The sequence below is a fragment of the Symphalangus syndactylus genome, chromosome 6 (genome assembly GCF_028878055.3).
Source record: "Symphalangus syndactylus isolate Jambi chromosome 6, NHGRI_mSymSyn1-v2.1_pri, whole genome shotgun sequence".
In the NCBI taxonomy this organism is placed as follows: domain Eukaryota; kingdom Metazoa; phylum Chordata; class Mammalia; order Primates; family Hylobatidae; genus Symphalangus; species Symphalangus syndactylus.
In genome coordinates, this window is record NC_072428.2 from 142248354 (window position 1) to 142262785 (window position 14432).

Consider the following 14432-nt stretch of genomic DNA (forward strand, 5'->3'; position numbering starts at 1 on the left):
TAGACCAGGTTTAATTAATCTTTCATTGAACCTGTTTCTTTTTCCTTATATCCTAATTTTCTCATAATACGAATATTGTCAAATGATGTGTCAAAGTCATGTTTCTCACTGCGTGTCACGTAGATCATGCACACACTCTCCACTGCTCTTCCTAGGCTGAATCACTGTGTATTCATGGGGTGGGGATGGTCTGTCTGTGTTGTTGTTGGTATTTTTTCTTCACTAAATCCATACGTTTTACCTCATGAGGAGAAATGTGTCATCACCACCCCACGCACACGTAGTCACGTGGGATTCATTTGGCATATCCTTCATTCCAATGTGAATTCTTTTAAGTTATAATAAATTGTATATTTGTTAAAGTTACTTTAAGGAAGTGTTCATGTTGTTCTATTTGAGAGAAATGTGTAATGTTTCTTCTATATTGATATACAATTCAGTTTGCCAACCCAGACTTTATGGAGTCCATCTCAGATGTTGTTGATGAAGTAATACAGAACTGCCCCATTGATGTGCGGCGTCCACTGTATAAGGTATGAGCTGCCTGGGTAAGGTGTTTTGATTTCATTCCACAATTAAAGGCCCATAATTCTTAGAAGATGGTATTACTATCAATTACTAGTAGATATTCCTGTTTCACCTTCTGTTTCATAGGATTTGTTAAAGACAGTATAATTTTAAGAGAAAATGGAAATATGACTCAGTTAACTAGAATTTTTATTTTATTTTATTTTATTTTATTTTATTTTATTTTATTTTATTTTGGAGACGGAGTCTTGCTCTGTTACCCAGGCTGGAGTGCAGTGGTGCAATCTCGGCTCACTGCAACCTCCACCTCCCGGGTTCAAGCAATCCTCTTGCCTCAGCCTCCTGAGTAGCTGGGACTACAGGTGCATGCTGCCACGCCCAGCGAATTTTTTTTTGTATTTCAGTTTAGACAGGGTTTCACCGTGTTGCTCAGGCTGGTCTCGAACTCCTGAGCTCAGGCAATCCACCTGCTTTGGCCTCCCAAAGTGCTGGGATTACAGGCATGAGCCACCACGCCCGGCCAACTGGAAGTATTTAAGTATTATAAATATATTTTATTATTATCTGACAAGATATATTTTAAGTTGGACAGTTTTAGCCACACATATCGATTGAAAGTAAGAGCGATGCCCTCCCCCATGCTTTCCGTGAACTCCATTGGTTTCGTTTCATGCATATTTGGGTTTGGTGCCGATGTGGTGTCGTCAGATAGAAGTTAGAGCCCCAAATGGGACAGTCAGATAGAATATGCTCATTTTTTTTTTTTTTTTTTTTTCAAAATTCTTGGATTGCAGGGAATTTTGAAACCTGGAATGAGGAAAATCTAGTCTATGTGATTATTGAGTAAAAAGAAATCCTGCTGACAGCCAGAGATGGCCAGCAGGAGGTGATGGGCAGTTAGCCTTTCTGCACCTTTAATCAGTCTTTGCTTGAGTGAGTTGCGCTGTCAGCTCAGTGGCATGACTCACTCGCCTTATTCAGACTCAGGTCACTGAATTGTACAGAGAAGAGAATCAGGCTCAACGGACAGCACTCAGCATTGCGTCACCTGTACCTTGGAATACTATGTAGCTTTTAAAAAGAATGAGGTAAATCAATATAAATTCAGATGAAAAGATAGCTACAGTATATATTAAGTGAAAAAGGAACTTGTAAAATTTACATATTTCATTTTATATAAAATATAGTTGGCATATTTTTTGAATTATGTATGCTAAACTCTTAAAGTAAATAACGTATCTTTGGGGTGGAATGATGGATAACTTTTACCTTCTCCATTTTGTGTTTGAAAGTTGTTTGAAATTTTATTGTTAAAATTTTTTTATAATTAAAATTTTTTTCTGTTTAGATGACTTTTGTGGATGTAAACAAATTATAGTTCAGTTTTTACTGCATATTCTTAAACACTTGTCTAACAAAAAGTACAAAGAAAGGGAAACTAAAAAGAGACTGGAGTATGAAAATTAAGAAAGATGGCAGGTCATGCCCTTCCCACTTCAATCCCGCCTGACATTAGCTGTGTCTTCTCATCAGTGAAAGCAGCAGCAGGGAGCGATGTTCAATCTTAATCCCATCATAAAGCAGAGGAAACTGCCAGCAGTTACAGATTGCTCCTATGGGGTGGGAATTTTCTTGTTTGACAGTTTAGCTCCCTGGACTTTATAGAAGTTTTGGAGTAGAGATGGTCTTGGAGACCATGTAGATGGAGCCCCATATTTAGTAGATAATGACACTGAGCCCCAGAGTTGGGAAAAGGTGGCAAAAGTCGCCTGGGTTATGTGCTAGGTGAGATCACGTGGCTGCCAAGTGGCACGGTTGGCTTTTAAGCCCGTTTCCCGCGTCTTTGAAAACTCATGCCTTTCCACCATATCACACTGAAAATTATGTAAAATGTGGAGGGAAGAGGATTCTTCTTTTTGTTGCCCGCGCTGGAGTGCAGTGGCGTGATCACAGCTCACTGCAGCCTTGATCTCTTGGGCTCAAGCGATCCTCCTGCTTCAGTCTCCCAAGTAGCTACAGGCACATGCCACCACAGCCAGTAAGATTATTCTTCAAAGAGGGAAACCCTGTCCCTGACCACTTTGTCACTAGGATAATCATTTCTTCTCTGTGGCTTTCAGAAGGGTGTAGCTTGGCCCTGGCTGTCAAGTTTGTGCAGAATAAATCCTGTCTTCCCTTAGCCGTCTTGGTTTTTTTGTACAGGACCTCTCCAGTGTTATGAGTACCTTGCAAGTGATAGAGAATTCAAGTAGGATTGAGAGGTGGAAGGATTGAATGTCCTAGGGCTGGCCATGCTTTCTCCTTTGTCACATAGCTGAGCTCTATGCCCCGTTGTGGGAAAGGAGAGACATGAAGGAGGTCACCTCCTTTGCCATCTTTCTAAGTTAGAGTAGACCAGAAGATGTTACGAGAAAAATTAATCCAAAATCTTAGTGTTTAGCAGCAAAGGTTTATTTCTTTGCACATGGTTCATGTCTGGTGGGGTCAGCAGAAGGCTCTGCCACCATGTTGTGGCTGCCTTTCTGGAACACATCGCCTCAGGTCCCCGCTGCCGGGGAAGAGACAGCTGGCGGGTCATTCTACCCCTCCTCCACGGGCCGTCACGTGGGCCAGCCTCCACCGGGCACTGGAAGCGGGAGGGTGATAGAATGTTTGGTGGGCACCACTGCCTCTCCTGTAGCCACCAAGAAAGGGACTTCTTTCCAAAGTATGGAGCTTGATGACTAAGTTGAAGTTTAATATTGAGGCCTAAGAATGCCCGTTTCTGTGCATTAGCCTGCCAGGTAACAGCTGCTGTAGTGTTTTTTTTTCCCCATGGTGATATGAGACCGGGAGTTGGCCAACTTTTTCTGTAAAGGGCCAGATGGCGAATCATTTTGGCTCTGCAGGCCGTATGGTCTGTGCTGTATTTATTCAGTTCTGCCAGAGCAGCCGAAGACTGTGTTGAACGACTAGGAGTGGCTGGGTTCCTGTAAAGTTTTATTTACAGAAGCAGGAGAGAGCCTGTTGTAGACATGTGAGGAGTTACTTATGAAAGCCTCATTCCAGTACTGTCTGGGTTGGCCTGTGATAATTATCTGTGGACCCTCCTTAGGTGGTGCCTGTCGAGGTGTGGCCTTTGCTAGTTCCTCAGCAAGTCAGTGCTGCCTTTAGGAAAGACTGTGGAAGACTCACTGCTAAGCTCTGCTCACAGCCCAGGGTAGAGTCACACACTCCTTGGCTAGGGCTCCTGCTGACTTGGTTTCTGGAAGCTGTCGGCCCTCCCAGATGGACTCACTGTGTGGGATGGACGAGGGTCCCTCCAGAAGCAGTATCTGAGCAGTGAAGCTGCACTGACAAGGTTCGCTCCTGCTTGGTGCACTCCCTGCTCTGCTCCCTTCTCTAACTCCTTTTGCTCCTAAGTGCAGCGGAGAGCATGCCCTGAATCATCTGTTAGCAAGTGCACAGATCGGTAGGTTTGTGGTTTTTAAAAATAATTCTAAAACACTGTTCTGGTTAGAAGACGTGCTGCAAATACTTCTGCAGAGCACGCAGTCGCCTTTCTCTGGACAGCCGCGCATTCCTGAGTCTTAGGGGTGTGCCTTTCCTCTGTCCACTATGCGGCGCTTCCAACCTGCTGGGCCACTCTTGCCAGGTAAGACGCCCTCTCTCCAGGAGTGATGCGGCCGATTCCTGACCTCTGCTACCTGTGTGCTTTCACTGGTTCCACAGCCTCATTTGGTGAGCTGTGCTAGCCACATAGACCAACAGAGTGGGTGTCCTGAAGGTGTGCTTTTGGCTTCAGAAGAGGTGGTCTCTCTCCCTCTGCCACACCTGCGCCTTGAGGCGCTCGTCTGGACCAGTGGGGCTGGGCTGTTTATATTTCAAGGGATGGTTGGTAGGAGTGAGCACTACGAAGCAAGTAGGAGGTGTGTATTTTAGGTTCTGCTGAAACCCTCCTGGCCACTGACTTATGTTACTCAGACTAACAGACGAGGAGAGGACAAGAACATAGACGGTGAGAATAAAAGATGGCTTGGAAAATTTAGAATCTTTTTTCCCCTAGCTTTGTTGAAATATAATTTTTAATTTTTATGAGTACTTAGTAGGTATATTATTGAGGTATATTGACAAGTAAAAATTGTGTATGTATATGTGTATATATATATATATACACACACACACAAGAGCAGGAAAATTGTGTATATTTAAGGTGTACAGTGTGATGATTTGATACAGGTATATACATCGTGGAATGCCTACCACAATCAAGCTAATGAACACATCCATCACCTCACACAGCTGCCTTTTCCAGTGTGTGCAGTGAGAATATGTAAGATTCCTCTCTTAGCAGATTTCTACTACACCGTACCCTCTTCCTAACTGTACTCACCATGCTGGAATTAGGCCTTCAGAGGTTGCCCATCTTCTGACTGCAGGTTTGTTCCCTTTGACTAACATCTCCCCGCTCCACAGCGCCTGGTAACTACCATTCCACTCTCTGCTTCTATGAGTTCGACTAAAAATTCAGAATCTTTAAACAAGCAAAACAGTTTTTTTAGATGAAAGTAGCCATCATCTGACTGATTTTTATTTCAGTCTGACTTGTAGATGAGAGAAGGGTATTTACACATCTGCTTTATCTGTTCCGCCTCCAGGAATGACAGGGGCAGGGCCTGCGGGGAAGCCTCTGTGTGAGAGCAGGTGAAAATCAGCCTCGGCCCGCCATGGGCTTCATCCAGGAGATTAAAATGGACCAGAGTCTGGGTCCCACCCTGGGAGATTCTGATGTAATTGGGCTTGGGCTGGGTGGAGCCTGGACACCTGGATCTTAAAGGCTTCCCAGGTGACTCCAATGTGCTGTTAACTTGAGAACCGCCATCAGTGCCAGCCCACTCTTGGATCAGCCAGTGTTCAGTAACTTGCAGGCTTTACTTGAGGGGGAAGCCAATTTGAATTGCTTTGTAGTGTAATGGATGTCTTTCTACTTCTCAGTTCTATTCAGGAGGTACTTGAGTACCTACTAGGTACAAGACACTGTTGTTCAATTAGGGGATTTAAGTATGTACGAGATGGTTCGGTTCTTGTCTTCAAGAGCTTATAAAAAAGATAAAAATACTGAAATAACTCTGATGGGAACCACTACAAGCTAAATGTCATTAAAGTGAATCATGCAAATTATGGTAATTGAGAGAAGGGGCAGATTGCATTTAATTAGAGGAGATCAAGAAAGGCTTTGAGAAGCTGCCATCTGAGCTGAGTCTGAGAGCTTGGCCTGCAGAGCTGGGGGTGGGTGGACAGGCCAGGTGGAGGGAAGATAATGAGCGCAGATAGGAGAGTGGGCACATGCCTGCGGCGCCTGTTTTGGCCAGAGCCTACAGTGGTGGGGAAGGTAGTGGGAAACAAACCTGGGACGGAGAGTGGGGCCAGCAATAAAATGTCTTTAGCCTGCTCCAGCAGTCTGGGTCCAGCAGTGGGTTGGGAGTTGTTAAAAACTCTTCATGAAGTTTGTGAAGCAGATGTGAATACATCTGCTATAGCAAAGGGATTGATTTTTCTGTAACAAATTACTTGAATTGAATATATATAATTATGTTAATGCATTTTAAACTAGAGAAGCATGTTGCAGGGTAAATGAATTATATATATAAAATAAATATATACTTATTATTTAGAGACAGAGCCTTGCTCTGTCACCCACGCTGAAGTGCAGTGGTGTGATCACAGCTCACTGCAGCCTCGACCTCCTGGGCTCAAGCAGTCCTCCCACCTCAGCCCCTCAAGTAGCTGGAGCTACAGGCATGGGCGGCCACTTGCATCTAATTAAAAAATTTTTTTTGTAGAGTTGAGGTCTTGCTCTGTTGCCCAGGCTGGTCTTAAACTTAGCCTGGCCTCAAGTGATCATCCTGCCTCAGCCCCAAAGCACTGGGATTATAGGCGTGAACCACTACGCTGGCTCCATTTTTAATTTTTAATGTTTAAGAGTATGTTTAAATACCTTTAATATTTGAAGAGAGAAAATCAGAAGAAAATAAATATCATTGGTTTTTTTCATCTTTTCAAATAGGTCTTTTATTCAGATGAAGTCCTGGTTGAAGTGTAATATGTGAACAGATAAAAAGGTAGCTGCTCTGGTTTGGTCAGGCTAGTGGGCAGAGAAGGTTCCAGAGCTCTGCTCTTTTAGCCCCAGTTCCACACTAATATCCCTCATAACTTCTATTTGATGCTTCCTGTTGATAAATCCCCAAATGGCATGATTTTGTCTTACTGGGAAGGGAAGGCTGATGTTAACAGCTGGAAATTGGACATTGACTTGCCCAGCCCACAAGAACATTAAGACACCTGTTGCCGTGGGAGGCCGGTGGAGATGTGGATGGTGGAGCTCCGCCACTGTGGCAACATCGAGTAATGTCAGTGAGCACCTGCAGAGCGCCAGGTCCCACCGTGGGCGCTGAGCAGCCAGGGCACGTCAGGGCTGTGCTGGGAGAGCCGCAAGAGCCTGGGGTGGGCCTCCGTGTGGATAGGAGTGTGAGGATCCGGGTCCGTGCTCTCCAGTGGTGCTCGGTGGTGATGGCAGTGTCTGTCTCTGTGCTACCCAGGGTGGCCACTGAGACCCTGAAATGTGACTGGTGCAGCTGAGGAACAGCGTTTTAAACTTTAACTGTTGTGAGTTAAAATTGCCATATGTGGCTGACGGCCATCCTATGGGATGACTCAGATCAACTCAGGTCGGAGTGAAGGCTGGTGTGACCTGGTCAGTGCAGGGAATGCAGCATGGGAGGGGAAGGGTTTTCCAGCAGCAGGATCTGTGTGCAGCGCTAAGGTGAAGGAGAGTAGTGCGATCCTGTGGGTCTGGAGGGAATTTAGCCTCCCTGGACCTCATGTTTGAACTTGGGAATGGGGAGTGTGAAGCCTGGGATGTGCTTGGGACCAGATTACACAGGGCTTATGGGGAAGGTACAGGGGCCACCATTACCAGCTGGGGCTCCGAGGAAAGACAGGCGTATCCACCTGGAGGGGCCTCGCATGGAGTTAGATTTTATCCTGAGGGCGTTGATGATTTTCTGCAGGGGTGTAACGTGACCCAACTTAAGTTCTAGAAAAGTGCTTGGGCTGCACCAGGGGATGTGGATTGGAGATGGAGTTTGGATTTAGGAAGGCCACTGTAGAACCACGCGGAGGCAGGACAGCGCCCGTATTGGGAAGTGGCTGTAGGTGGCTCATGGAGGAAGCCGGGAGAGGAGAGAGGCTCCAGAGCATAGGTGAGAGCTTGACAAGTGGGAGGAAGAGGTTCAGGGTTCTTGCTGCTTATCTAGGAGGGTGGGGGGTCATTTACTGACAGGAGATACAGGAGCAGGGCACCCTTCTGAGGCAGCGGAAGACTAGGTCTAGGTTGGTGGAGATGTTGAGTTGCATTTGTAGGTTGGAGGCTTTGCAGGTCTGGGCCAGACATGGAGATTTGAGGACCAACGGTGTGCTCACAGAAATAAAAGGTCTGCAAATGGATGTCACCAAGGGAGAGTAGCAGGTGAGGACAAGATGGCCTTAACCTGAACCAGCAGAAAGGTCAGGCTTTTAAGGATGAGCAGAGAAAGAAGGCCAGAGAGATCGTTAGTCAGGGCTCTTCAGAAACAGAAACAATAGCGGGTATCTCACGATCTCTTTTTCTTTTAAGAGATGGGGTCTTGCTGTGTTGACCAAGCTGGTCTCGTACTCCTGGGCTCGAGCCTCCCAAAGTGCTGGAATTACAGATGTGAGCCACCACACCTGGCCACTATCTCTATATTATCTATAAAATGTAAGGAATTGGCTTGCTTTCAGGCTGGCAAGCCCAAAATTTGTAGGAAGGCTGGCAGGCTGGAAACTCAGGCAGAATTCCTTCTCGGGGAGATGAATTCCTTCTTGAGGAAATCTCAGTTTTTGTTCTTGAGACCTTCAGCTGATTGGATGAGGCCCAACCACATTATAGAGGGTAATCTTTCCTTCATGTTGACCACATCCACAGAACACCCTCATAGCAACACCTCGGTTAGTGTCTGGTTAAATCACTGGATGCTGAGCCCTGGCCAAGTTGACACACAAAATTAACTGTCACAGAAGTCAAGAAGGAGTTGCCTGAGAGGAGAAAGAAAACTCTAGAAGCCAGGGGGCCCTGTTAAGTGGCACTGAGAGGTCACACAGGATGAGGGTCAAGAGGTAGCCCTTGGGTTCACCACATGGGTGAGCAGCCTTGTGAGAGAAGCTGGGCAGAGGCCAAATCACAGCAGTTGCAGGCTGAAGAGGGGGTGGTTAGAGGAAAGAAGATGTGTGGGTAATCCTTGTAAGAAATTTGCCATTAGTTGTTATGTCCCTTCCCATCAGGCAGCTGTTCAGAGTCGGACCTGGAGATTGGCTTGGATTTCTCCTAGGACACCGTTGGGTATCGTAACAGCCCGTGTTTTAGACATAGGTTTGTTCACACTTTGCTGGGATTGCAATCTCTGGGTTCAGTTCGACAGTAAAAAGCTCCAGTTCCTAAGGAAGTAAAACTTTTCAAGAATACAATATAGAAAGAGCAGGGGCTTCTAATAGAGCTGTCCTCTTAACCTGTCGTGGTCGTTGGCACGTGAATAGCAGGGAGAGGGGAAGGCGTGTCTGTGAGCGGTTCTTTACCTTGCACCTGCAGTTACAGAGGATGGCTGATAGGTGGCACTGTGTGTCTGTTAAATGGAGTTAGGAAGAGAGCCTCTTAATATTACAAGAATGAAAATTTTTGTTATTTTTAATACCACATTCGATATTAGGAACTTGCTGTTAATATAGATTTTATTTCAGATCTTTCTGACATAAATTTCAGGAGATTAATGGGTTACATGTGGCGTTTATAATGGTTTGTGCTGTGACATTCTTTTACCAGCATAAAGACAGGGCCTTTCCATCTGCAGAGGTGGTTTAAAATGGAGATTTTTATTTGGCATCGTGAAATACACATTTATCCGGCAAGGTAAGGTTGCGGGCTATTGAGAAATCCAGTCGACATAGTGAAATGAATAAACAGACGGTGGCTGACCCCGGGTGGGAAGCGAGGTGTGCTGTGAGACGGAGTTGAAGGGAGGAGGGTGGTCAGAGGTTCCCTGAAGAGAACTTAGACTCTACACGAGCAGAGTGCATAATTTCCAATCTAATATTCATGTTCAATTTAGAAAATTTGAGATGTAAAAAACACTTTTACAAAGGAGAAGTTACTCCTTTGTAGTTGCTGTTTTTTTTTTTTTTTTTTTGAGACGGAGTTTTGCTCTTGTCACCCAGGCTGGAGTGCAGTGGTGTAATCTCCAGTCACTGCAACCTCTGCCTCCTGGGTTCAAGCAATTCTCCAGCCTCAGCCTCCCAAGCTGGGATTACAGGTGCCCGCCACCACGCCTGGCTAATTTTTGTATTTTTAGTAGAGAAGGGGTTTCGCCATGTTTGCCAGGCTGGTCTCAGACTCCTGACCTCAGGTGATCCTCCCACCTCGGCCTCCCAAAGTGCTGGGATTACAGGTGCGAGCCATCGCGCCCGGTTGTTGCTGTTTATGTTACTTCATCCTTCCCTTTTATTTTCATGAACTGTAAATAGGTAGGTAGATATAGCCTGGTGTATTTATGTTTCATATGCTATGTATTAACAGTAAATAGGTAGGTAGATATAGCCTGGTGTATTTATGTTTCATAATCTATGGATTAACAGTAAATAGGTAGGTAGATATAGCCTGGTGTATTTATGTTTCATATGCTATGGATTAACAGTAAATAGGTAGGTAGATATAGCCTGGTGTATTTATGTTTCATATGCTATGGATTAACAGTAAATAGGTAGGTAGATATAGCCTGGTGTATTTATGTTTCATATGCTATGTATTAACAGTAAATAGGTAGGTAGATATAGCCTGGTGTATTTATGTTTCATATGCTATGGATTAACAGTAAATAGGTAGGTAGATATAGCCTGGTGTATTTATGTTTCATATGCTATGTATTAACAGTAAATAGGTAGGTAGATATAGCCTGGTGTATTTATGTTTCATATGCTATGGATTAACAGTAAATAGGTAGGTAGATATAGCCTGGTGTATTTATGTTTCATATGCTATGGATTAACAGTAAATAGGTAGGTAGATATAGCCTGGTGTATTTATGTTTCATAATCTATGGATTAACAGTAAATAGGTAGGTAGATATAGCCTGGTGTATTTATGTTTCATATGCTATGTATTAACAGTAAATAGGTAGGTAGATATAGCCTGGTGTATTTATGTTTCATATGCTATGGATTAACAGTAAATAGGTAGGTAGATATAGCCTGGTGTATTTATGTTTCATATGCTATGTATTAACAGTAAATAGGTAGGTAGATATAGCCTGGTGTATTTATGTTTCATATGCTATGGATTAACAATCCTTCCCTTTTATTTTCATGAACTGTAAATAGGTAGGTAGATATAGCCTGGTGTATTTATGTTTCATATGCTATGTATTAACAATCCTTCCCTTTTATTTTCATGAGCTGTAAATAGGTAGGTAGATATAGCCTGGTGTATTTATGTTTCATATGCTATGTATTAACAATCCTTCCCTTTTATTTTCATGAACTGTAAATAGGTAGGTAGATATAGCCTGGTGTATTTATGTTTCATATGCTATGTATTAACAATCCTTCCCTTTTATTTTCATGAGCTGTAAATAGGTAGGTAGATATAGCCTGGTGTATTTATGTTTCATATGCTATGTATTAACAATCCTTCCCTTTTATTTTCATGAGCTGTAAATAGGTAGGTAGATATAGCCTGGTGTATTTATGTTTCTTATGCTATGTATTAACAATCCTTCCCTTTTATTTTCATGAGCTGTAAATAGGTAGGTAGATATAGCCTGGTGTATTTATGTTTCATATGCTATGGATTAACAGCATTATGTCGTGAGCACTTTCTTAAGCGATTGGAATTCTTTAAAAACATGATTTGTAAGGAGGCCTGATGCTCCATGCTGTGTCTGTTTTGATACCAACTCTTTTTTCTGTATTTAGGTTTTTGACACTCTTCTAGCTTATGTCAAGATTTATTACATTACCAGGACATGTATGCTTTTCTGGCATAATCTGGCATACACAGGAGTCTGTAACTAATGGTGCTTTTTGAGTCAAATGATTGTGATTTGAGAATCTGCTGGCTTGAGCGAAGCAGATTCTTTCTGGCTAAAATGCTGGCCTGGCTTAGCCGGTTTTTGAATGTGTTTGGATTTCCAGTTGCAGTTCTGAGTGGGCTGTGGGAGGGAATGACTGTAGGCTGGTGTCAGGCAAGTGTCCAGAAGACTGCTGACCGCCAGAACATAATCCAGGAGATTTGCTGATTTCTCACATTGTATCAGAAGTGGTAAGGGATCACTTTGTCTTCTGAATTAAGTGTTTTTTTAGAATCAATCATATTGGATTTTGGCTTTTGTGGGAAGCGTTTTGAGCAGTATTATTTTTAGATTGTCGTGGTCAAGAGTATAGGCGTCGGGGCCAAGCTGCGTGGGTCTCCACGTGGGCCGAGCCGCTTCCTAGCATCGTGACTGCACTCATTCCCCAGCCCCTGTGTCCTCAGGTGCAGGATGGGCCACGCATAAGCGTCTCATGAAATTATTAGGTCACCCTTACACAGGCTGAAGTGTAGTGCTTGATATGTGATAAATATTACTATAGGCATAACTTGGAGATTTTGTGGGTTGAGTTTCAGACCATCCCAGTGAAGTGAATGGCACAATGAAGTGAGCCACACACGTTTTTTGGTTTCCTGGTGCATATGAAGGCTATGTTTGCACTATTTTATGGTTTAAGTGTATAATAGCATTATGTCTAAAAAACCAGTGTACATACCTTCATTAAAAAAATATGTTATTGCAAAAAGTGCTGATACAGAGACGTGAAGTGAGCGTGTGCTGTTGGGAAAGTGGCGCTGACAGACCTGCTTGGTGCTGTTTCCTCAAACCTTCAGTTGGTAACAAACACATTATGGGCGAAGTGCAATAAATGCCGTCTTCTATTGAGGCGTCCTTACTACCCTGCTGTAGACTGCACCTTGGCGCTTTTTCCCATGCCATTTTGCCCAGCCTTGCTTTATTTTTTTCTCCATAACATTCATCTCCTAATTTGCTATATATTTTAGTTATTTATACTTAATAGTTCTGTCTCCCTACCGGAAACACATCTCAAGAGGGCGACCATTTTGATATGTCAGATTCATTGCTGACCCGCGGTGCTTAGAACACTCCTGGCCTGTGCGAGGTGCTCAGTAAATGCTGCTGACCTGGTGAACGAGATGCACGGCATGCTATGGGGCCTGGGGGCTTTGCGCTCTCACAGAGGAGTCAGGGAGGGAGGGGTTGCCAGGCCGGCAAGGTGGTGAGCGAGGGCTTTCCAGGCACTAGAGACATCCCTCAGAGATGCTCAGAGTCTGCAAGACCACAGAGATGTGGAGGCCGGAGGGCGGGGGGTACAGGTTGGGGTGAGACCTGAGGGGCCTTTGTCTGCTGTCTGGGGGGTTTGACTTTAGATTTGAAGACCAACTCTATAATCTTACTGAAAGAAGTATTTCAAAAGATAGGCTCAGTAAATATTTGTTAAACTGCAAAAGTAAACAGACCTTGAGTGCAGAATCTGATTTTAGGAAGTCATGTTAAGCTGGGCGCAGGGGCTCACGCCTCTGTAGTCCCATCACTTCGGATGGCCAAGGCAGGAGAATTGCTTGAGCCCAGGAGTTCGAGACCAGCCTGGGCAACACAGGGAGACCCCATATATCAAAAAAAATTAGCCAGCTGTGGTGGAACGTACCTGTGGTCCCAGCTACTTGGGAGGCTGTGGTGGGGTGATCCCTTGAGCCCAGAAGGTTGAGGCTGCAGTGAGCTGTGATTGCACCACTGCGCTCCAGCCTTAGCGACAGAGGGACACCTTGTTTCAAAAAAAAAAAAAAAAAAAATCAGTTTGGTCTGTGCTCTATAAGCAGTGAAATAAAGCAGTAATGTATGCTATTTTTGTCATTACTTTGAAAACAGTATTAGATGAATAGGGCATTTTAAAATGTTTTGTCTGTGCTACATTCGCTGCTGAGAGCTTTCTTTCTAGACTGTTGTGTGGGATAATCTGCTTCTTTTCTGTAAGTAAAGGGGTTTTATTTTAAAATATTAAGATGTTACTATTTGTGACATCTTTTCTTTCTTTCTTAGAAAAATGTTTACTTACTCTTCCTTGTGGAAATTGATTAAGAATGCAGGCCGGCCTTCATGGCTCATGTGTGTAATCCCAGCACTGTAGGGGGCTGAGGAAGGAGGATTGCTTAAGACCAGGAGCTGGAAACCAGCCTGGTTGACATAGCAAGACCCCATCTCTACAAAAGAAAAATTAAAAAAATTAGCTGGATGTGGTAGCATGCACCTGTAGTCCCAGCTACTTGGGAGACTGAGGCAGGAGTATTGCTTGAGCCTGGGAGGTGGAGGCTACAGGGAGTTAGGATTGCACCACTGCAGTCCCGCCTGGGTGACAGAGTGAGACCTTGTCTCAAAAAACAAAACAAAACAAAACAAAACAAAACAAAACAAAACACTATTAGGCTAAATGTTTATATTTCTGAGGCACAGAATTATTAGAATAAGCACTGTTGCTTTACTTTGAGATGAGATGGAAGGAATACATTTATTGGTAATTTCACATATTTCTCTTTTTTCTGCTTTTTCCTCACTCTGAAGGTGAAACAAGCATAGGTGATAAGAAAACAAAGCAAATGATGCCTATAAGCCACATTTAAGCCATCAGAGTAATTCTGGATAGTCACTTGAGTTGAAAAATAATAAGCTCAGACAACGTTTTAATCCTCATAAAAGACTAGTTAGAAAACCAATTTTACTTTGATGCAAGCAAGCTAGCTAAAGTTAGAG

General features: G+C 43.8%; 1 protein-coding gene across 15 annotated transcripts in view; it reads left to right on the forward strand.

Annotated features, from left to right (window-relative positions):
* Positions 1 to 14432, forward strand: part of ACTR3B (actin related protein 3B) — a 1022733-nt gene that overhangs the window by 66629 nt on the left and 941672 nt on the right. For 13 of the 15 annotated variants that reach the window (XM_055269748.1, XM_055269750.1, XM_055269751.1 and 10 more), the window contains one exon: positions 441 to 533. In XM_055269748.1, the coding sequence (XP_055125723.1) occupies positions 441 to 533 (93 nt within the window). Of the gene's footprint in view, positions 1 to 440; positions 534 to 1322; positions 1371 to 1509; positions 1659 to 14432 lie in introns of those variants that run through there. The other 2 variants (XM_055269752.2, XM_063641752.1) reach the window with 2 other exon arrangements.